Raw genomic sequence first — 24,070 nt, forward strand, 5'->3', positions numbered from 1 at the left:
ATATAATTAAAGATGGACTTTGATAACTAACTCTGACTTGTGTGTGGTTTGCTCCCATGATTTGGTAAATAGAGGAAATTTCCACGACAATCTGATCAAAGGTACAAGTAGATCAATCTGTACACTGAGCCAAACCAACTGAGAATCTTGATTTTTTTGTTGCTACATCCATTTTTGGACTTCTAAATTAATGATATACTGAGTACCCATTACATCTTGAAGAATAACATTTACTAATGCTCTGTCATACCCCATCAGAACCCCAAATATGAGCTTGTTTTACTCAAAGTATCAGTCAAAAAAACAACACTACAGCTTCAAAACATGGTTTAAACTATAATGTTGATATCATGGATGGCCACTGCTGGCATCCATAGCTCAGTCTATGAATTTGAGTGGTGACATTTCTCCAGACCCTTCCCTCAGTTTTTCACCAAAATGCAGGCGGGGTGGCTGCTTTGTTGTTGATTCAATAACTTGTTTAAATGCACGCCAGTGTTAAGCTTCATGCAAAAATATTGAGGTTAGGCCATCATTTGAATGATGCAGGTGACATGAACAGTGATTGGCTGCCTTCATCCATATCTCATTGTACACTGAGTATACCAAACATTAAGAACAATTTTCTAATATTGAGTTGCACCAACTTTTGCCCTCAGAACAACCTCAATTCGTCGGGGCATGGACTCTACAAGGTGTTGAAAGCATTCCACAGGGATGCCGGCCCATGTTGACTCCAATGCTTCCCACAGTTGTGTCAAATTGGCTGGTGGACCATTCTTGATACACATGCGAAACTGTTGAGCATGGAAAAACCTAGCAGCGTTGCAGTTCTTGACACAAACCGGTGCGCCTGGCCCCTTACTACCGTACCCTGTTCATTTGTCTTGTCCATTCCTCTCTTTAATGTCCCATATATACAATTCATGTCTCAAGGCTTAAAAATCCTTCTTTAACCGGTCTCCTCCCCTTCATCTACACTGATTGAAGTGGATTTAACAAGAGACATCAATAAGGAATCATAGGTTTCACCTGGTCAGTCTTGTCATGGGAAGAGCTTCTTAATGTTTTGTACACTCAGTGTATAACCTACCCTTTCCACTTTAGCAGCACACAGTAGTCTATAGAGAATGGGCTAAAAACCAGGTTGGGCAAGTATGCTATTTATTGCAGTTTGTGTGACAAAATCATCCATAGAATTGAAAATGCTATGGAAACACATTAAAACGTCTGTTTTATTTTATTCTGTACATGAAAACTTAAGTACAAAAGTGTGTACTGTCACACACAACATTTTATCCGCTACAAAGTCAGTTTGACGAAAGCACGTCTGGTGGGAAAAATGCATATAATGTTTCTGTGACTTGAATATCTGCATTAAAATCTGTTGTCAACTGGATGGAAACCTAACCACAGTACCAAACAAGCAGTGGAAAACAACTCCTTAAAACTCAAAAGTTTCAGGAAAAGTGGAGAAAAAAAATTCTCAAAGTGAAATGCTTGCTTTGACAGGGCGAGTTTTCCTTAAAACAGGCTTATTCTCAACGCAGCTCTTCTTGGTAGCTATTCTCGTAGATCGTCTGAGACCACTGGCCATATGTGGCTCTCCAACTATGGTAGGTGTATTTTCAGCTTTAATTCGGACATGAGAAGCCTGTTGGGTAATTGTTTCTCCACCATTCCTTTTTGTCTTGGGTGCCTTCTTGGGAGCTTTTGCTTGGCTTGGGGCGACTTGCAATGCCTCCTGGGGACCTGTGTCTTCCTCTTTTTCTGTGTCTTTCAAAGTGTCCATCTTGCCTTGAATGGCTAGCAAAGACTCCTGTGAAGTTACAAGGAACTGGCTCATGGAATCTCTTTTGAGGAAGTACAAATATTTTTCAATGTGACTGAAAATTCCCAACACCCCAGACACCACAAGGTCAGTCACGGAGCTTATTACACAGACTTACCTCTCCCCCAGCCAGCTGGGATTTGAGCTCTGATAGTTCCTTCATCAGATGCTTGATGTTTGCCTTAGAGATGAAGCAGTGTTCAACAGTTATACATGTCCAGAAAGAACTGGCCCATTACCGTACAGTACTGTTGGTAATTCATCGTATAACTTAAAACTACATGGTGACAAGTGTTGAACAAAGAGCACCTTTTTCGTGAGGATGGTTCTGTTCCGATTCTCAATCTCCTGTTGTCTTTGCTCCCCTCTCTCTCTGAAATTAGAAACAATAATATTAAGCCAGAACTCCTGTTTCTGTAAACATGAACAAACTGCACACTGGCCATGTCTTCCATGGGTCATATTCATTAAGGCACACTGTAGCAAAACGTTTTGCATCAGAACAAAAACGAATGCTTCTTATTGTAAGTCCCTGCATGTTTTCCTGCCCCTTTTCCAGTAAATGTTCTTCCATTTGGTGCCTAATAAATATGATCCTGGCCACTACAGTAACATGAAGTGAGATAGCTAGCTACCTGAGCTCCATAGCTCTGGCCACTGCAGTAACATGAAGTGAGATAGCTAGCTACCTGAGCTCCATGGCTCTGGCCACTGCAGTAACATGAAGTGAGATAGCTAGCTACCTGAGCTCCAGGGCTCTGGCCACTGCAGTAACATGAAGTGAGATAGCTAGCTACCTGAGCTCCAGGGCTCTGGCCACTGCAGTAACATGAAGTGAGATAGCTAGCTACCTGAGCTCCATGGCTCTGGCCACTGCAGTAACATGAAGTGAGATAGCTAGCTACCTGAGCTCCAGGGCTCTGGCCACTGCAGTAACATGAAGTGAGATAGCTAGCTACCTGAGCTCCATGGCTCTGGCCACTGCAGTAACATGAAGTGAGATAGCTAGCTACCTGAGCTCCAGGGCTCTGGCCACTGCAGTAACATGAAGTGAGATAGCTAGCTACCTGAGCTCCAGGGCTCTGGCCACTGCAGTAACATGAAGTGAGATAGCTAGCTACCTGAGCTCCATGGCTCTGGCCACTGCAGTAACATGAAGTGAGATAGCTAGCTACCTGAGCTCCAGGGCTCTGGCCACTGCAGTAACATGAAGTGAGATAGCTAGCTACCTGAGCTCCAGGGCTCTGGCCACTGCAGTAACATGAAGTGAGATAGCTAGCTACCTGAGCTCCAGGGCTCTGGCCACTCTGTCCTCTAGCACAGTGATCTCAGCTTGTTCCTCCTCTACAGCTTGCTGGGCCTCTACCTCCGTTGAGCTCAGCTTCCTCGAGAGGAACACTTGCCCCATTTGAACAGTCTGCTCACAGGACAGGATCTGAAATGTGATGTCCAACAGAACAATTTTCAGAGAAAGCGTCGACATATCCACAAACATTACGAATATGAGTATGTGAAAATTATGAATACATAAACATTTATATAGATAACTTTACTGTGCTATATCTTATCATTTAAGAGGCAGTGTTAACTCAAGGTCATAACTTCAAAGGTTGGCAACATGACATTCAGCATAGGACAGTATCTAGTAGCGGTGTGAACGTTTAAAGGAGAAAATCCCTAACTGAATAACAGTCAGTGTAGTTATCACAAAACTACAACTAACAGATCCCCATCATCATCATCATCATCATCAAGGGAAAAATACAAACATACCTAACGCAACAATGCTGTAACGTTATTTGGAGGGGATATGCATCTTTCAAATGATTAGTCACGGATATAAAAGCACCCCGCACGTCATCATATTTAACAGTTGGAGAAATGGCAGAGTGGGAAGCGACAGTAGCAAAGTCCTGAAAACATGGAGGGACACAGCAAAGAACCTAAAACGGCATTAACTATCATTGTTGCTGAGTGGGTGGGAGACAGCAGTAAATTGAGCTGCGTCTATTAGCTAGGCAGGACTGAGTTTTTTATTAATATATATATATATATATATATATATTATTAATGTTTTCAAAAAAACATTGGTATGACCACTAGGGGGCAATGCAGTTCAGTATACCTCAGTCCTGCCTAGAAAATAGACACGGCTCACACACACAAATATACACACTTCTCAAAAAAATAAAGGGAACACTAAAATAACATCCTAGATCTGAATGAATGAAATATTCTTATTAAATACTTTTTTTCTTTACATAGTTGAATGTGCTGACAACAAATTTGTCAGCACATTCAAACAAAATCAAATTTATCAACCCATGGAGGTCTGGATTTGGAGTCACACTCAAAATTAAAGTGGAAAACCACACTACAGGCTGATCCAACTTTGATGTAATGTCCTTAAAAGAAGTCAAAATGAGGCTCAGTAGTGTGTGTGGCCTCCACGTGCCTGTATGACCTCCCTACAACGCCTGGGCATGCTCCTGATGAGGTGGCGGATGGTCTCCTGAGGGATCTCCTCCCAGACCTGGACTAAAGCATCCGCCAACTCCTGGACAGTCTGTGGTGCAACGTGGCGTTGGTGGATGGAGCAAGACATGATGTCCCAGATGTGCTCAATTGGATTCAGGTCTGGGGAACAGGCGGGCCAGTCCATAGCATCAATGCCTTCCTCTTGCAGGAACTGCTGACACACTTCAGCCACATGAGGTCTAGCATTGTCTTGCATTAGGAGGAACCCAGGGCCAACCGCACCAGCATATGGTCTCACAAGGGGCCTGAGGATCTCATCTCAGTACCTAATGGCAGTAAGGCTACCTCTGGCGAGCACATGTAGGTGTGCGGCCCCCCAAAGAAATGCCACCCCACACCATGACTGACCCACCGCCAAACCGGTCATGCTGGAGGATGTTGCAGGCAGCAGAACGTGCTCCACGGCGTCTCCAGACTCTGTCACGTCTGTCATATGTGCTCAGTGTGAACCTGCTTTCATCTGTGAAGAGCACAGTGCGCCAGAGGTGAATTTGCCAGTCTTGGTGTTCTCAGGCAATTGCCAAACGTCCTGCACGGTGTTGGGCTGTACGCACAACCCCCACCTGTGGAAGTCGGGCCCTCATACCACCCTCATGGAGTCTGTTTCTGACGTTTGAGCAGACACATGCACATGTGGCCTGCTGGAGGTCATTTTGCAGGGCTCTGGCAGTGTTCCTCCTGCTCCTCCTTGTACAAAGGCGGAGGTAGCGGTCCTGCAGCTGGGTTGTTGCCCTCCTACGGCCTCCTCCACGTCTCCTGATGTACTGGCCTGTCTCCTGGTAGCGCCTCCATGCTCTGGACACTACACTGACAGACACTGCAAACCTTCTTGCCACAGCGCGTATTGATGTGCCATCCTGATGAGCTGCACTACCTGAGCCACTTGTGTGGGTTGTAGACTCCGTCTCATGCTACCACTAGAGTGAAAGGACCGCCAGCATTCAAAAGTAACCAAAACATCAGCCAGGAAGCATAGGAACTGAGAAGTGGTCTGTGGTCACCACCTGCAGAACCACTCCTTTATTGGGGGTGTCTTGCTAATTGCCTATAATTTCCACCTGTTGTCTATTCCATTTGCACAACAGCATGTGCAATTTATTGTTAATCAGTGTTGCTTCCTAAGTGGACAGTTTGATTTCACAGAAGTGTGATTGACTTGGAGTTACATTGTGTTGTTTAAGTGTTCCCTTTATTTTTTTGAGCAGTATATATATAAGCCTCCCCCTAATATATATATATATATACATATACACACACACACAGGATCATACGAAGGACCATATCTGAGTTTTATTAGCGTATAAACATAACAGGAGTTTAAAAGTTAAGAACAATTGTACATTTGTCACATCCCTAGTAGCTACAGTACTGTACAGTAACATGTGGCCTCACCTCATCAAGGTCAGTTTGGATCTTCTCTCTGGAGGCCAAGGACAGATCCCTGGCCAGCATCTGGTTCCTCCGCTGCCTCAGTAACTCATCCAGCTCTCTCTACATAGGAAACACAATGACAGCCTTGAACATAACCTCATTCAACTGTACCAAGTAGACCCTAATGGGGTGTATTCACTAGGAATCAAACCTACCTGAATTTGTCCAACAGAAACACTCGTTTTCATTGCAAAACATTTTTAGTTGCAAACTGAACCAAACTGGAGAAAACGCAAACGGAACAAAACCTGCCTGAAATTTGTGGCAAAACATTTTGCTGCAAAAAAGTTTTGCTATGTCTGCGAATAAAGAACACACCCCAGGTGATTGAGGGAATATTGACAATAGCTTTAAATGTCTGACCAAAGCAGCACAAAATGGCTGCGTAATTTGAGGTACCATGAGCATCAGTCATTAAAATAATCAAGTGGGTGTTTTCACCATCAGATATATGGATTTCACCTGTAAGGCGTTGATCTGCCTCTCCTGCCTGGCTCTCTTCAGGAATACAAGGTCTGCTGGGGTAACCTCATAGCCCTGCATGCCTCTTATCAATGAGTAGGGGTCCTCTTCCAGCACACTGCCTGAACAGACTGAACATGTACATTGATAACATTTGGTGGATCATACTGAATATTTTTTTCATTACAAGCTTCTGCACCATCATAAACCAAAGCATTAAACATTCAGATTTATAGACCTACAGTAGGATCATGTGACATAGGACTACATTAAAATAGATAAGAATTGGAACTTTAATGAAATGTGTTCAGAGGACACAGGGGCACGTGCCCCCTCAGATCGGTCCTGTTAATTAATATATATAGTTGAAGTCGGAAGTTTAAATGTATTTGACTAAGTTGTTTGTAAACTCAGTTTTTCACAATTACTGACATTTAATCCAGGTAAAAATTCCCTGTTTTAGGTCAGTTAGGATCACCACTTTATTTTAAGATTGTGAAATGTCAGAATAATCGTAGAATGATTTATTTCAGCTTTGATTTATTTCATCACTTTCCCAGTGGGTCAGAAGTTTACATACACTCAATTAGTATTTGGTAGTATTGCCTGTAAATTGTTTCACTTGGGTCAAACATTTTGGGTAGCCTTCCACAATAAATTGGGAGAATTGTAGCACATTCCTCCTGACAGAGCTGGTCAGGTTTGAGTCAGGTTTGTAGGCCTCCTTGCTCGCACACACATTTTTCAGTTCTGCCCACACACTTCTATAGGATTGAGGTAAGGGCTTTGTGATGGCCACTCCAATACCTTGACTTTGTTGTCCTTCAGCCATTTTGCCACAACTTTGGAAGTATGCTTGGGATCATTGTCCATTTGGAAGACCCAATTGCAACCAAGCTTTAACTACCTGACTGATGTCTTGAGATTTTGCTTCAATATATCCACATCATTTTCATTCCTCATGAAGCCATCTATTTTGTGAAGTGCACCAGTCCCCCCTGCAGCAAAGCACCCCCACAACATGATGCTGCCACTCCCGTGCGTCATGGTTGGGATGGTGTTCTTCGGCTTGCAAGCCTCCCTTTTTCCTCCAAACATAGCGATGGTGGTTATGGCCTAACAGTACTATTTTTGTTTCATCAGACCAGATTACATTTCTCCAAAAGCACAATCTTTGTCCCCATATGCTGTTGCAAACCATAGTCTGGCTTTTGGAGCAGTGGCATCTTCCTTGCTGAGCGGCCTTTCAGGTTATGTCTATATAGGACTCGTTTTACTGTGGATATAGATACTTTTGTACCCGTTTCCTCCAGCATCTTCACTAGGTCCTTTGCTGTTGTTCTGGGATTGATTTGCACTTTTCGCAGTAGGAAGGCTGCGTGGTCCCATGGTGTTAACACTTGCATACTATTGTTTGTACAGATGAATGTGATACCTTCAGGCATTTGGAAATTGCTCCCAAGGATGAACCAAACTTGGAGGTCTACAATTTTCTGAAGTCTTGGCTGATTTCTTTTGATTTTCCCATGATTTCAAGCAAAGAGGCACCGAGTTTGAAGGTAGGCCTTGAAATACATCCACAGGTACACCTCCATTTAACTCAAATTATGTCAATTAGCCTACCAGAAGCTTCTAAAGCCATAACATTTTCTGGAATTTTCCAAGCTCTTTAAAAGGCACAGTCAACTTAGCGTATGTAAACATCTGACCCACTGGAATTGTGATACAGTGAAGAAGTGAAATAATCTGTCTGTAAACAATTGTTGGAGAAATTATTTGTGTCATGCACAAAGTAGATGTCCTAACCGACTTGCCAAAACTATAGTTTGTTAACAAGAAATGTGTGGAGTGGTTGAAAAACAAATTTCAATGACTCCAACATAAGTGTATGTAAACTTCAGACAACTGTATATATAGTTGTCGTTTCTTTGAAATACTTTAAGCCACCTAGCAATTTTATGAAGTTGATTTTGGCTAGCCCAGATTGAGAACCTATCTCCCAACCTCATAACTAGCTACCAAAAAGCCATTTCAGGCTACTAATCAAGTTAGAGTAGCTAGCTTGTTTAACCATCTCAGCATTTCACTGTAGTCTAAACGCGTTGTATTCGGCACATGTGACAACTACAGAAATATTTGGCATGCCTGCTGGCAAGGTTGGTAGACTTTAGGAAAGCAAGCAATTACTAAATGAACTGAATAAGACATTCATTTCAATCTTCTACCCAGATATTAGGAAAAAAAGAACCACAAGTCAGGAGAATAGACAGCTTAAGAGGTATGGTTACATATGCAGAAAAATATACATTTTTGCACATAAAATTAAGCATAATGATTATGGCTCTAAATTCCAGGAAAAAGCAATTCAGGCTAAATTCTCTCACATGCAGATGGGGCCTAGCCCCCTCCAGACCACCCTACTTTGTGGCCCCTCAGATTTTGACACCCCTGTGTGTGTTTATGTTTGTCACCTCAAACATACCAAACCACATATTGGTGCAAATATACAGCTATAGGATTGTGAACAATATAGGAAACACCCACGTGTGCTTGAAGTGATGCGAGACCGTCGGCATGTTTCAGTTTCTGCAGGCTCGATTGTGTAAAGGTCCATGGTCATATTTAACGTGGGAGACAAGGGCTCTTGCCCAGGGGTGGTTTCAATCTGGATGTAAAGACAAAATGGTAACAGATAGAAATGTATTAGTTGTCAGCTAGGCCTACCCTCCACAATAATTGGCTCAAGTTGGCATACAAACTACAGTGCATTCATAAAGTATTCACACCCCTTGATTTTACAGTTTGTGATAAAAAGTTGGATTAAAATGTATTTAATTGGCATTTTTTGTCAACCAGACACAAAATACTCTGACAAAGTGAAAGACATTTTTTACAAATGCTAGAATTTACAACAAATAAAACACTAATATATATCTTGATTAGATAATTATTAAAACCCAGAGTCAATACGTTAGAATCACCTTTTGCATCAATTACACCTGTGAGTCTTTCTGGGTGAGCTTTCCACTCCTGGATTGTTCTACATATGCCAGGGACAAAATTGCGGCTGTAACAACAAAATGTAGGAAGAGTCTAGGGGTGAATACTTTCTGAAGGCACTGTAAAACCCCAGTGCACCTAGGCAGAAGTGTGGTGAACGAGATTCGGCCTACCACATGTGTTTCAAAGCTCAAAGGCCGAGTTATTTTCAACTCTGACGTTGGCGGCGTCCTCTGAAGTTGTCGTCCCAATGGAATATGATTTGAAGGGTCTTGAATGAGTCTACTGATTGCCGGTGAAACATTTGACTTGTGAGTAGCTTTTTTCCCTTTGGTTGCATTTCTGTTTCTCCTGTTTGCAACGGAATTCTTTGAGAGATCCATTTTTCTTGTTGCGTTGAAACCTAAACTAGACAAATTGCAACATATTTTGACTAAACCGTTCATAAAAAATAAAAAGATTAGAGGCGTTATGTGACAATCGAATCAAAATCACCTGTTGGCGCGCACCTGTAACGCTCGCGAGGCCGTGGCTAAAGAGCCAATTTATGCTTGATCCGAAAATATTGTCTGAGACGCAATAGCGGGGCAGAGGCTGAATTGAGTTCTGTACCGCATCGCTGTGCGCCTCTTCAATCTTCTAACAATGTGGGGGGGCTCCGTATAGCTCTGCATTGACATGATTGGTTAACAGTAGGTGAGGGCGGGAAGTCTGATCTGACAATATTGAGATATTAAATTATGTTGCAGGATTTAAAAATATCTATATTTTTTTTATAGCCTACTGTACATGAAAAACATTCCTACAGTAGATGATATCTCAGACAGAGATACAGTAGGTGTGTGATTTCTGTTTTCACCCTCAAAGCTCAGGGAGGCCATAGGGCAGGTCAGAAAGCAGTGAGAGGAGACTAACAGGATATTGGATGCTTCACTTGACGTACATTTCACCATAATTTCAGAATCAGAAGGTACTTATAAACCAAGTACATTTACTCATGCCCAGCAATAGACAAATATACAGACAGAATACAGACAGAGGAATTTACACAGTCAACATACATCATGTATAATATAAATACAGTAAGCATAAAATATAATGGATGGTAAACTGCATTGCTTGAAATTCTACCTTCCAGTGAGGCTAAATCCTCCCTAAACAGCTGACTGTAAATGCCAAGGCTCTTGGCACCTCTAAAAATGGTCGGAGCAGGGAGACATCCAGAGGGGAAAACAGCAAAGATCAAATTGGCCAGCTGCAGATGAGAACATGTACTAGTAGTGTATGACCAGTAGAGGGAGACAAGAGGTTGCACCTGCATTGAGGAATCATCAGTATTGTCATTATAGAGGTGTGGGGGGGCTGCCTTATTCCACGTCCACGTCATCAACTAGTGCTCAGGGAGTGAAAGAAATCAAATAAATAATGTTTTATTGTCACATACACCGGTGCAGACAGTGATATGTGTTGTTTTACAGGGTCAGCCATAGTAGTATTGCGCCCCTGGAGCAAATTAGAGGTAAGTGCCTTGCTCAACAACATCAACATATTTTTCACCTTGTCTGCTCGGGTATCAAAATAGCATAATGCAGTGTCAACAGTTTCTACAGGAGTTGTCCTTTGAAGCCAGATCTGCCCTCTCCTCCTTGTCCACATCAGAGCCCTGTGCCACAACAATGGGACAGTGATGTGTACCTGGACTTAGTGCTCAGACACTATCAGTAGCAGACAGCCACAATCTGCTTATGACCTGAAGCAGCATTATCAAACACTATGAGGAGACCTTTTATTACAATTCTAAATAAAAAGTGCATTTCATACTATGTTAATGAGCTAAAAAAAATACATGTTTTTGATCTGAGAACACGCGTGATTCCACCGAAACACAAGCCGTAAGGGAACATATAGTGCATTCTGAAAGTATTCAGACTGCTTGACTTTTTCTACATTTTGTTACGTTACAGTGTTATTCTAAAATGGATTCAATTGTTTTTTTCCCTCATCCATCTACACACAATATCCCATAATGACAAAACATGCTCTGACATGCACGGTCAAGGATGATCCATAGAAACAGGATGCATCTGAGATTAATTTCAAGTCTCACAGCAAAGGGTCTTAATACCTATGTAAATAAGTAATACATATTTTCTACATTTGCTAACATTTCTAAAAACCTATTTTCACTTTGTCATTATGGGGTATTTGGTGTAGATTGATGACAATTGTTTTTTATTTCATCCATTTTAGAATAAGGCTGTAACGTAATAAAATGTGGACAAAGTCAAGGGGTCTGAATACTTTCCGAAAGTTCTGTATAGCCAAGCAGAACTGACAGCTAAGTTTAAACCTGCTCTTCATGCCGTCCGTCCGGCCAGGCTGAGGCTGAGGCACATGCTCTAGAGAGCTCCAGGAATGGAAGATGAGAGTGAATGCTGAGTCATAAATACTTCTGTTTTTAAACTGTCCGACCGGGTCCATCACACTGAGGAAGAGAACGGGGGGTGTAAATTACACTCATGCGTGCGTGCGTGCGTGTGTGCGTGCGTGTGTGTGTGTGTGTGTGTGTAGAGAGATGGGTCAGGGTTCCTTGATGGACGTTTGATGCTGAGCTCCAATCAGCCTCCTTTCATGTGTTCTGAAACACAGCTGGCGGCCGAACGCGCTCACACACACACACACACACACACACACACACACACACACCGTCTTTTAAGTAGAGAGAGAGAGGCGGGAGAGAGAGGAAGAGAGAGAGAGACGAGAGGCGGGAGAGAGAGGAAGAGAGCTTTACAACACTTGCTTCCCAGGAGGTTAGGGCCAAGGGAGGAGAAGGAGAGTCACATGGCTTTACACCCATCTACTCTTCCCCTGGGAGCAAGCCCCTTAGTTCTTCCCGTGGGGACAAGCCCCTTAGTTCTTCCCCTGGAAACAAGCCCCTTCGTTCTCCCCCTGGGAACAAGCCCTGTAGTTCTTCCCCTGGGAACAAGCCCCTTAGTTCTAGACCTGTGAACAAACCCCTTAGTTCTCCCCCTGGGAACAAACCCCTTAGTTCTCCCCCTGGGAACAAGCCCCTTAGTTCTCCCCCTGGGAACAAACCCCTTAGTTCTCCCCCTGGGAATAAACCCCTTAGTTCTCCCCCTGGGAATAAACCCCTTAGTTCTCCATCTGGGAATAAGCCCCTTAGTTCTCCCCCTGGGAACAAACCCCTTAGTTCTCCCTCTGGGAACAAACCCCTTAGTTCTCCCCCTGGGAATAAACCCCTTAGTTCTCCCTCTGGGAACAAACCCCTTAGTTCTCCCCCTGGGAATAAGCCCCTTAGTTCTCCCCCTGGGAATAAACCCCTTAGTTCTCCCTCTGGGAACAAACCCCTTAGTTCTCCCTCTGGGAACAAACCCCTTAGTTCTCCCCCTGGGAATAAGCCCCTTAGTTCTCCCCCTGGGAATAAACCCCTTAGTTCTCCCTCTGGGAACAAACCCCTTAGTTCTCCCTCTGGGAACAAACCCCTTAGTTCTCCCCCTGGGAATAAGCCCCTTAGTTCTCCCCCTGGGAATAAGCCCCTTAGTTCTTCCTCTAGACACCGATAAGTTTTTTATTTTTTATTCTGTGAACCAGAAATGTTGTTTAATACAGGCAAAGAAACAAAATATAAATTTTAGCACAAGTTGGGAAGTTGAAATTCCATATGGTATTGCACGTTTGCAGGATGATCAATAGCTTAACAAATAAACTGTCAATGTGTTTTTTATTTTTTTCCTCACCAAGCATCTGTAGCTCATTCTGTCAATAGCACACAGGGGCTGATTCCTCTATCAGCAATGCTTCTGAGACCCAGGCAGTCAAAGTGATGTCCTAAAAAGTGCATTAAACAGTCATCACATTGGGAATAGACAGTAGGGTAAAAAGATAGTCTCCATAGGGTTATTTTACCACTGCACCAGCTGTTTCCTTCAACTGTCTCGCATTAAGCTAACACTGGCTGGAGAGAGCAGCTGTGAAGGGTCTTTCTGGGAAGCATCTTTGCACCAGAGAGCCTTTTATTAGCGATAATGGCCCATTTGTTATTGTGTGTGCATGTGTGTGTTTGTGTGTGTATGCATGTGTCTGCGTGTGTCTGCGTGTGTCTGCGTGTATGTATGTGTGCGTGTGTGTGTACTGTTTGAGTCATTTTGGGATGGAGCACTAGGCAACGTCATGTCTGGCAGGTACAATGAAAAGCACTTAACTTTGGCGGAGGTCAAAGGCCTAGCATTGTGAAGCTCATCAACCATTAAGTGATGGACAACAAAATGGGAGAGATGGAGAGAGGATGAGTCCTTAAAGATCTAGCCTATAGGGGATAGGAGCTAGATATTGTGCCTCATTACCCAGAGTACCCTAGTCTATAGGTCAGTGGTCTAGACCTGTGTGGGGTTGAATGACCCATACATCCTTCAGCTTTCATCATAAGTATGCTCTATCCGGACTGACCCATGGTACACTTGAGGAGCAGGCCCCTCTAAGGTTACCAGTCTTTGGTATTGGGGTCTATTTCTGGAATCCTCTCTCTCTCTCCCTCTCTCTCTCTCTCTCCCTCTCTCTCTCCCCCTCGCTCCCTCCTCCCTTCCTCTCTCTCTCTCTCTCTCTCCCCCTCGCTCCCTCCTCCCTTCCTCTCTCTCCCGCTCTCTCTCCCCCTCGCTCCCTCCTCCCTCTCTCTCCCCCTCGCTCCTTCCTCCCTCCCTCTCTCTCCCTCTCTCTCTGCCCCTCACTCCTTCCTCCCTCCCTCTCTCTCCCTCTCTCCCTCTCTCTCTCCCTCTCTCCCTCTCTCTGCCCCTCACTCCCTTCTCCCTCCCTCTCTCTCCCTCTCTCCCTCCCTCCCTCTCCAGGTGGAGGTGTTATATATACATATACTCAGTGGGATGGATCACGGCTCAGATCAGGGATGTGATGGGAATAGCCTTCCCCCTCCTGCAAGGTGTGATGGGAATAGCCTTCCCCCTCCTGCAAGGTGTGATGGGAATAGCCTTCCCCCTCCTGCAAGGTGTGATGGGAATAGCCTTCCCCCTCCTGCAAGGTGTGATGGGAATAGCCTTCCCCCTCCTGCAAGGTGTGATGGGAATAGCCTTCCCCCTCCTGCAAGGTGTGATGGGAATAGCCTTCCCCCTCCTGCAAGGTGTGATGGGAATAGCCTTCCCCCTCCTGCAAGGTGTGATGGGAATAGCCTTCCCCCTCCTGCAAGGTGTGACGGGAATAGCCTTCCCCCTCCTGCAAGGTGTGATGGGAATAGCCTTCCCCCTCCTGCAAGGTGTGATGGGAATAGCCTTCCCCCTCCTGCAAGGTGTGATGGGAATAGCCTTCCCCCTCCTGCAAGGTGTGATGGGAATAGCCTTCCCCCTCCTGCAAGGTGTGATGGGAATAGCCTTCCCCCTCCTGCAAGGTGTGATGGGAATAGCCTTCCCCCTCCTGCAAGGTGTGATGGGAATAGCCTTCCCCCTCCTGCAAGGTGTGATGGGAATAGCCTTCCCCCTCCTGCAAGGTGTGATGGGAATAGCCTTCCCCCTCCTGCAAGGTGTGATGGGAATAGCCTTCCCCCTCCTGCAAGGTGTGACGGGAATAGCCTTCCCCCTCCTGCAAGGTGTGATGGGAATAGCCTTCCCCCTCCTGCAAGGTGTGGGCAGGGTTATGTTAAGCCTCAACAATCACTCATATTAGCAAACTTATTTAATTTCAAACTACACAAGTACGGCCCTATGGGTTATTTATCATAATGAATGATACCAGCAAAATGTCCACAATAAGTGGTCAGTTTGGCCGGTGTCGATAATTTTCAGTTTATCGTCCCAGGTCTGAGATGCTTCAATGTCAATATTCTATCCGGCTCCCTTTTATAGAAGTTAAGATATTTAATAGCCATTTTTATCCAGTTGACTATTTCTTACTGATGACTGAAAGTAACTGATGACTATATGAACTTCCTTACTTCACATTGTCAATTAGAGAGGATGTTAAATTGCTAGGATACGTATTGTGAATAAACATAGCTGGGATATAATGATAGTACATCACTCTCAAAATGGCTGACATAGCTGTCAATGAAATACATCAGCGCAGGCAATCAGCACAGCCTCCCCAAGAGGCAGATCACATCCATCATGCCACAGTAACTGGCCGCAAGGCCAACGATGAACTAGTTATATCTGAGGGCACAGGAACTAGCCTGAGTCCCTCATCTGTTTGTGCTGTCTTGACAACCGCTATGTCAACGTCACGCCAAAGTTGCACAAGACAGCACAAACAGAGTTGGGAGTCAGGCTAGACAGGAACATCCCTCAGAGTTCATAGTGAGTTGATGAATGATGTGTGTAGTTGGCAACTCAATGTGTTTTTGAACTGCACACACTATAAAGAGACTCCTCTCAACTCTCTGGAAAAAGTTAGCCTGGCTATATAATCTATTTTCCTGTATTCCAACAGTTTATTTTACAGTGGGGACTGAGTGTGTATTGTCATGCTGTCCTGCGTTATTGTTCTCCTGAGTAGGACAACAGGTGGCTCTGATAGTACAGGCCACGCCGCGTCTCCATGACACGTCTCCATGACAACCCCCAGCACATTGTAGATAAGGTCATAGTTGATGGGAGCCCATTGAGATCTAAATCTATAAGGGGATATTTTCTACCTCCCCTAGCAGGCACTGTGAGGCCCACCTTTTAGTCTGTTTCTGGCAAGATGTATGTGTATGTGTCAAGGAGAGGTTCCGATGACAGCTGGGGACTGACACAATGGAAGCCTCGAATGTGCCTTTACCTCACCACACACGTAGTTTGTGTCAGTCCAGACACACTTCCAGACACTGAAACATTGACACCACTGCTACTCAGCAGAAGGCCAGAGGTAAAGCCTTCCCACCCACACACCCACCGCAGCACTGCTAGTTGATGGAAAACACAGACCCGCACGGAGCCAAGGACACATTGAAAGGAGTCTGAGATGTAGTTCCGTGGTTGCCGTGGTCGGACAGAAAACAGTCCCACAGGAGAGCATGCCTCAGTGAATGTCCAAGCGTAGAACAGTATACTTCTGGAATAGAACGCTGGGTTTTAAAGGGGAAAAACATGCTGTGAAATTCTGTGATTCTTTGAAAAATACAGTTTTCAATTATTTTCAGAGTTGACTGGCAAAGATCATAGAATCTTGACATTGTTTTGAATACTGCTATGCTCCTATCAGACCACCATTTTGATTCCCCACATGCAAATCAAATGCCTTGTCCTAAGGTACCAGAGCAGGTGACATGGTCACCCGGACTCAATTGTCATCCAGAATAGACCACCTGAGTAAAATAAAACCTACAATGCATTTTACTCTGTCACCTTGTGTCACCTATTGTTTAAGCTGTGGGTGATGTGGGTATCAGTGTCCTCAGTAAAACTAAGTTCCTGACTACATGTATGGATCAGCTTTCCAAAGCTGTCCTGATGAAGGTAGATTCCATAGAATCCGAAACTGACTAACCTGCCCCTGGGCACTTGAAACAAGTTAACCCCCCCCCCCCCCCCTCTCTCTCTCTCTTCTCTCTCTCCTTCCCCTCTCCTTCCTCTCTCTCTATCTCCACGGGGACAGTCCCAGACTCCTTAGGGATCAGTTCCCTGACAGGACCATCTGGCCAAGTGTGTGTGTGTGTGTGTGTCATTAGGGGTAGGTTAAATTTAGCAGCGAGGCAGATATCTGCATGCCAGGTCCTATCTGTCCCTTTACCCCCCTCCCTCGCTCACTCTCCTTCCCTCCCTCCCTCTCTTTCTCTCTCCTTCCCTCCCTCTCTCTCTCTCTCCTTCTCTCCCTCCCCAGTCATTTCTCCCCAATGCACCACACTGTCCTTCTATCCAGTCCTCTATCACAACAGCGTCTCATTCCCCCTCTTTCTGTCGCTCTCTCTCCCAGGCGCGCTCCCTCTCTCCGTCATATCGGCGGGAGAGTGATTCACCCCCCTCCTCCTCCCCCATCGCTCGAACTGGATTGTACAGACAGAGGCAAGCTGAGGACACAGGAGAGGAGAAAAAGGGCTCGATCAGGGAAGGAAGACGTGGAAACACTACACACTGGATAACATTTCCTCTCTGCTGGCAGGGGGCTACAGAGCAACACAGTGACACTGCAGCAGTAGCAGCAAGCAGCGGTCTGGACTACAGCTTTGACTCACCGCTCTCTGAGGTAAGACTGGTTGTCAGCTACACGCTGCAGCTAAACCCAGAGAGGGAGGTCAAACTACATGGACTTCTCTCTCTGTACCCATGACAACCCTCTTTGTCTACAGTATTTCATTCAGTTTATCATGTGCATTCTGCAGTGTATGGAGACAGGCTGGTGTTGAGTGGGTGTTGCTGTGACGATGTTGTGGCTAATCAGACAGGGCAGGTAGACTGCATGAAGGGAACATGTAGTGACCACATAGACCACTCTGCTCACTGTTGTATTCTCAGTGAGGTCAGCTGAGGGAGTTGGTTTACAGATCCACTATCAATCCTATTGACTCCTGTTGATTTGACATCTTTGCATCATTACTGATGTTTTGGGTGCATATCTGCATGAGTATTGATGTTGTGTTTGTGTATCTGGATAGAATATTGTACTGAAAAAAAGGTGCTGTCTAGAACCAAAAGGGTTCTTTGGCTGTCCCCATAGCATATCCCTTTGAAGAACCCTTTTGGTTCCAGGTGTAATGCTTTTGGGTTCCATCTTGAACCCTTTCCACAGATGGTTCTACATGGAACCCAAAAGGGTTCTACCTGGAACCAAAAGTGGTCATCCAATGGGGACAGCTGGAAAACCCTTTTGGAACCCTTTTTTCTAAGAGTGGGGTTATCAGGCCTTCACCTAGCAGATCCGTTTTGAACGTGTCGCCCCAGAGCAGGGAGAGGGAGGCGGGTGCCTGGCCGTCATCAATACATTTTAGCAGCGACCAGATTCTTCTGGCTGTGGATCAGACTGGTGCAAACATGGCGCCCAAAGCAAGCCCCTCTGTGTTTGGTCGTCATTTCTCAAGCTAGAGCGTATAATTCCCACATTTAGGGTAGCTTATTTAGTGGGTACAGTATGGTCAATATGTGACCCAAGAGGAGTCGGTCGTTCAGGGTTCCTAACCTAAAGACCATTAGAACTCCTTCAACATTGTTTACATTTATGTTATCAATTCCCAGGAGGATCCAGGGTTTGGCATGGCAACCCTACAGTGGTAAAGCACATTGGATGTTTGTGTAACATGAAAAGGACCACATCATCTTCGGTGACATTACAGACCTTTTAGGTTGATCCCTCATTCAGCGTCAACGCCTACCTTTCTCCTCGTGGACATACTTTCTATAGTTCAGATCTATATGTCAATCCCTCTAGTGTTAAAGTCTGAACATTTAGTGTCACCAAGGCATTCAGGAAACAAACAGCTATAGCGTTAGTCAGTGACTGCCTCTCCCCTCGTCTAACCTGCTAACTGTAGTTCAGAACATTATGTCAATCCCTCTAGTGTTAAAGTCTGAACATTTAGTGTCACCAAGGCATTCAGGAAAAAAACAGCTATAGCGTTAGTCAGTGACTGCCTCTCCCCTCGTCTAACCTGCTAACTGTAGTTCAGAACATTATGTCAATCCCTCTAGTGTTAAAGTCTGAACATTTAGTGTCACCAAGGCATTCAGGAAACAAACAGCTATAGCGTTAGTCAGTGACTGCCTCTCCCCTCATCTAACCTGCTAACTGTAGTTCAGAACATTATGTCAATCCCTCTAGTGTTAAAGTCTGAACATTTAGTGTCACCAAGGCATTCAGGAAACAAACAGCAATAGCGTTAGTCAGTGACTGCCTCTCACCTCGTCTAACCTGCTAACTGTAGTTCAGAACATTATGTCAATCCCTCCAGCGTTGAGTCTAAACATTAGAGGTCATCGATCCATGCATAAAACAGGAATGGTCTGTGTCTGTCTTCCTTCATCTATAACCTGAGGAAGCTCCATGCTCTTCTCTAGACATGCCCCTGATAAGCCTAACACTAAACCACACTAAACCTAAACCCAACACTAATCTGTGCTGTAAGCAAATATTTGTCCTGACAGAAGGACACCCAGCAATGCTCCATATGAACTTTTAAAAGGCCTAAGACCCAACCGAGTGGTTTGTGAGTCCAAGCGACAGGCTAACACATACAACCAGGCCTGACCTGAAATACTTTAAGAAATGAAGAGATGGGAAACGTCATTGGATTCATATTAACGACCATTATGTATGTTGCCCGTATGTTGTCAATGGGCCGTGCGGTGCATTCTGGGTACAATCCCACAAGGAGTGCCCTCCTTCAAGGAGTCAATGGGAGTCAATTGGGCGCCAGCTCCAAAATCCAACATTAGCATGAATTTCGTAAACAATAAGCACAACATTACAAATCTTTTCTGAGATGTGAGATAATTAACTTGTTCTCTGTAATATTATATAACTTTGAAAGCGTGACATTTCATACTTTTGAGGACAATAGGCAGGTTTCTCGACTCATACCTTTTTATTATTACATCTTTTACTTTTTAATTATTTCTCTATTTTCTTTCTCTCTGCGTTGTTTGGAAGGGCCCGTAAACATTTCACTGTTAGTCCACACCTGTTGTTTACGAAGCATGTGACGAATGCAATTTGATTTGATTCAATTTTGATTAGACTTTTAGAAGGGATTGTTTGACGATTAGCTTAGCAACCGCATGACAACATGAACATGATTGGTTGACAGTCTGCTGGGTGGGGCAGCATAGTACTTTCCTCTATTCATTGGCCAATGAGTTTCCCATCTCCTCATTTCTTAAAGTATTTCTGGCATGGCGTGGCCTGTCCGTGGTGCCTGCCTTCTCAGGCGTTGTAATCTGACTGTAAGCCGGGGATGTGGTGAGACAGCTAGGGCCTAGGGAGGGTTTGAGTGTGTGTGGATGTGGTGAGACAGCTAGGGCCTAGGGAGGGTTTGAGGGTGTGTGGATGTGGTGAGACAGCTAGGGCCTAGGGAGGGTCTGAGGGTGTGTGGATGTGGTGAGACAGCTAGGTCCTAAGGAGTTGAGGGTGTGTGGATGTGGTGAGACAGCTAGGGTCTAGGGAGGGTTTGAGGGTGTGTGGATGTGGTGAGACAGCTAGGGCCTAGGGAGGGTTTGAGGGTGTGTGGATGTGGTGAGACAGCTAGGGCCTAGGGAGGGTCTGAGGGTGTGTGGATGTGGTGAGACAGCTAGGTCCTAAGGAGTTGAGGGTGTGTGGATGTGGTGAGACAGCTAGGGTCTAGGGAGGGTTTGAGGGTGTGTGGATGTGGTGAGACAGCTAGGGCCTAGGGAGGGTTTGAGGGTGTGTGGATGTGGTGAGACAGCAAGGGCCTAGGCAGGGTTTGAGGGTGTGTGGATGTGGTGAGACAGCTAGGGCCTAGGGAGGGTCTGAGGGTGTGTGGATGTGGTGAGACAGCTAGGTCCTAAGGAGGGTTGAGGGTGTGTGGATGTGGTGAGACAGCTAGGGCCTAGGGAGGGTTTGAGGGTGTGTGGATGTGGTGAGACAGCTAGGGCCTAGGGAGGGTTTGAGGGTGTGTGGATGTGGTGAGACAGCTAGGGCCTAGTGAGGGTTTGAGGGTGTGTGAATGTGGTGAGACAGCTAGGGCCTAGGGAGGGTCTGAGGGTGTGTGGATGTGGTGAGACAGCTAGGTCCTAAGGAGGGTTGAGGGTGTGTGAATGTGGTGAGACAGCTAGGGCATAGGGAGGGTCAGAGTGTGTGGATGTGGTGAGACAGCTAGGGCCTAGGGAGGGTCTGACAGTCTGTGGCTGTGGTGTGGCAGCTAGGGCCTAGGGAGGGTCTGAGGGTGTGTGGATGTGGTGAGACAGCTAGGGCCTAGGGACGGTCTGAGAGTGTGTGGATGTGGTGAGACAGCTAGGTCCTAGGGAGGGTCTGAGGGTGTGTGGATGTGGTGAGACAGCTAGGGCCTAGGGAGGGTCTGAGGGTGTGTGGATGTGGTGAGACAGCTAGGGCCTAGGGAGGGTTTGAGGGTGTGTGGATGTGGTGAGACAGCTAGGGCCTAGGGAGGGTCTGACAGTCTGTGGCTGTGGTGTGGCAGCTAGGGCCTAGGGAGGGTCTGAGGGTGTGTGGATGTGGTGAGACAGCTAGGGCCTAGGGACGGTCTGAGAGTGTGTGGATGTGGTGAGACAGCTAGGTCCTAGGGAGGGTCTGAGGGTGTGTGGATGTGGTGAGACAGCTAGGGCCTAGGGATGGTCTGAGGGTGTGTGGATGTGGTGAGACAGCTAGGGCCTAGGGAGGGTTTGAGGGTGTGTGGATGTGGTGAGACAGCTAGGGCCTAGGGAGGGTCTAGGGGTGTGTGGATGTGGTGAGACAGCTAGGGCCTAGGGAGGGTCTGAGGGTGTGTGGATGTGGTGAGACAGCTAGGGCCTAGGGAGGGTCTGAGGGTGTGTGGATGTGGTGAGACAGCTAGGTCCTAGGGAGGGTCTGAGGGTGTGTGGATGACAGTGGCTGGTAAAACTTTAAATCAAAGATCAGGCTCATAGTAATGGAACAGTATCAAACCGTCATTACTATGAGCTGCCCTCCCCTCACCAGCCTCCACTGGTGTATGCCCAGGTTACAAGTGAAGTCCCAGTAGGAGTGTACAGTATGTGTGGGATGAACAAGGGAGACAGGGGGTGAGGAGAGAGGGATCAAGGAACAGCTGAATCAGCAGAGCCCAGGGATTTGGGCTTATAAATTCCATTGGGCCATTTGTGCAGAGTAATGGATTGGATGGGGTACTGATGCAGTGTTGATCCCATGGTTACCGTAGAGATTGTTACCTTGGTTTGGCACTGGCATGCTCTGCCGTCTGGTTCCTTCAGTGTGATTGACAGTTTGGGGGAAGTGGGGCAGTAATCAGTACATCAGACTGACAAGTATTAGTCACACCTCCTGCTGTCTAGAACTAGAGGGGAATTGGGTTAGTGATCTGTTTACCTGATCTGTGTGTGTGTGTGTGTGTGTGTGTGTGTGTGTGTGTGTGTGTGTGTGTGTGTGTGTTGTGTGTGCTTGTGCGTCCGTGCAGGTATCAAATGAATACATGAACAGGTACAGCTGATGCTGCTGTGAGGCCAGATATGAAGCCATGTCTGCAGGCAGTGAGATCTTCACGTTACTGCCACCATCATTCTGTCTCATTAACGTGCTGTGAGGCCATGGCCCCTTATACCAACCATGGCTGTAGACTCCTCCCTTCTTCCCCTCAGCCAAATCCCTTCACTAAGGGTTTAAGGGAGGCTGGCCGGGGTGTTTGCCAGGCTTCATCAACACTTCATCTGTCTCCTCATGACAGTAGTTGGATTCTGAAGTAACACTTCTTTGGCCCCAATTGCAGATGAACTAAAACCACACAGGGAGTTTCTTCAGAAAGTTGACACAGGTGTTGACTGCATTAAAACCGACATACCCCACAAGCTGCCCCTCCTACTGCTGTGGACATTGATACTGTGCATGCAGGCTTTTGTTCCAGCTCAGCACAACCACAACCACACCTACAGTACCAGTCAAAAAATTGGATACACCTACTCATTCAAGGGTTTTACATAATTTGTACTATTTTCTACATGATTCCGTGTGTTATTTCATAATTTTGATGTCTTCACTATTCCACAATGCAGAAAATAGTAAAAAATAAAGAAAATTCCTTGAATGAGTAGGTGTGTCCAAACTTTTGACTGGTACTGTACTTCAACAAATCCAATAGCACCAAGCCCTGGACTCACTGAACCCAGTGTGTTAGTGCTGGACCAGGTCTTGTGGTTTGTCCATCATGTGGTCTGAGGGAGGCCATGGGGGGGGCTGGTCAGAGAGACTGGGGCTAGAGAGGGGCCGGGGTTGAGAGGGGGCTGGTCAGAGAGACAGGGGCTAGAGAGGGGGTTGAGATGGGGGCTGGTCAGAGAGACTGGGGCTAGAGAGGGGCCGGGGTTGAGATGGGGGCTGGTCAGAGAGACTGGGGCTAGAGAGGGGACGGGGTTGAGATGGGGGCTGGTCAGAGAGATGGGGGCTAGAGGGGCCGGGATTGAGATGGGGGCTAGTCAGAGAGACAGGGGCTAGAGAGGGGGTTGAGATGGGGGATGGTCAGAGAGACAGCGGCTAGAGGGGCCGGGATTGAGATGGTGGCTAGTCAGAGAGACGGACTAGAGGGGCCGGGGTTGAGATGGGGGATGGTCAGAGAGACAGTGGCTAGAGAGGGGGTTGAGATGGGGGATGGTCAGAGAGACAGTGGCTAGAGAGGGGGTTGAGATGGGGGCTGTAGGAGGGTTTACCAGTGCCAGTGGGACCCGAGCTAAGCACATGTAGCTCCCCAAAGAGCAGCGAGGTTGCTTGCTTTTTAGACCAGGTATCCTGTTTCCTCACAGAATGCCACTGGTGTAGTCTCTGGGAAAAGAGCTATATATATATATATATATATATATCTGAAGAGAAATTCTAATGTTGTTCACCCCCACATCTCCTCCTCCTTCATAGCATAGCTTCAAGCTGCACTGCAGTCGTTGTATCTGTGGGTTGAAGGAGAATTCAGAGCTGTAGGGACGTTTCTCTCCCCAGTTAGAGAATATGTAGGGAGGCAGAGAAGTGAGTTGTTTACTAGTCCCTCTTGAGACCTTCTGGCCTAGCTACCAGAGTGACCATGAGCTCTGTCAAAACAAGTCTGCACTGCAGTGTTTACACAGTTCAACATTCCTTTTTCCCTACAATCAAATCAAATCACATAATGGTCTTTGGGTAGTGCGTTGTAAAAACAGCTGATAGACTCCTCTCACAGACAGGTAG

The 24,070-nt window shown here is 46.0% G+C and overlaps 2 protein-coding genes across 6 annotated transcripts in view; one reads left to right on the top strand and one right to left on the bottom strand.

Moving 5' to 3' along the window:
- Positions 1-1,143: 1,143 nt before the first annotated feature.
- On the bottom strand, positions 1,144-9,922 carry LOC110527187. 4 transcript variants are annotated; one of them, XM_036982522.1, is made up of 9 exons: positions 9,772-9,922; positions 9,436-9,665; positions 8,807-8,927; positions 6,263-6,393; positions 5,762-5,860; positions 3,115-3,266; positions 2,141-2,204; positions 1,950-2,012; positions 1,144-1,819 (listed from the first exon to the last, which is right to left on the bottom strand). In XM_036982522.1, exons 2-9 carry the CDS (start codon positions 9,643-9,645, stop codon positions 1,487-1,489), a joined length of 1,173 nt encoding a protein of 390 aa, XP_036838417.1. In that variant the 5' UTR covers positions 9,646-9,665; positions 9,772-9,922; the 3' UTR covers positions 1,144-1,486. The 4 variants fall into 4 exon arrangements, with proteins under 4 accessions (XP_036838417.1, XP_036838418.1, XP_021464000.2 ...); XM_036982523.1 differs by having other exon boundaries at positions 9,758-9,774; XM_021608325.2 differs by having other exon boundaries at positions 9,436-9,886.
- A 7,165-nt stretch (positions 9,923-17,087) lies between these two features.
- The window catches only part of LOC110527185 (filamin A-interacting protein 1-like), an 88,717-nt gene continuing 81,734 nt past the window's right edge, over positions 17,088-24,070 (top strand). For both annotated transcript variants that reach the window (XM_021608323.2, XM_021608322.2), the window contains exon 1: positions 17,088-17,449. The gene's annotated coding sequence lies outside the window, so the exon portion shown is untranslated. The remainder of the gene's footprint in view (positions 17,450-24,070) is intronic.

The sequence above is a fragment of the Oncorhynchus mykiss genome, chromosome 7, assembly GCF_013265735.2.
Source record: "Oncorhynchus mykiss isolate Arlee chromosome 7, USDA_OmykA_1.1, whole genome shotgun sequence".
NCBI lineage: Eukaryota > Metazoa > Chordata > Actinopteri > Salmoniformes > Salmonidae > Oncorhynchus > Oncorhynchus mykiss.

What these genes read in the sequence shown, in the direction of transcription:
- LOC110527187 (XM_021608325.2), bottom strand. Translation starts at nt 9,708, where the DNA reads ATGAACGGTTTAGTCAAAATATGTTGCAATTTGTCTAGTTTAGGTTTC. An exon ending in TCCAAACTGACCTTGATGAG is followed by an intron (nt 3,267 to 5,761) that starts GTGAGGCCACAT and finishes ATCACATTTCAG; the next exon opens with ATCCTGTCCTGTGAGCAGAC. An exon ending in CCCAGCTGGCTGGGGGAGAG is followed by an intron (nt 1,820 to 1,949) that starts GTAAGTCTGTGT and finishes GTAACTTCACAG; the next exon opens with GAGTCTTTGCTAGCCATTCA.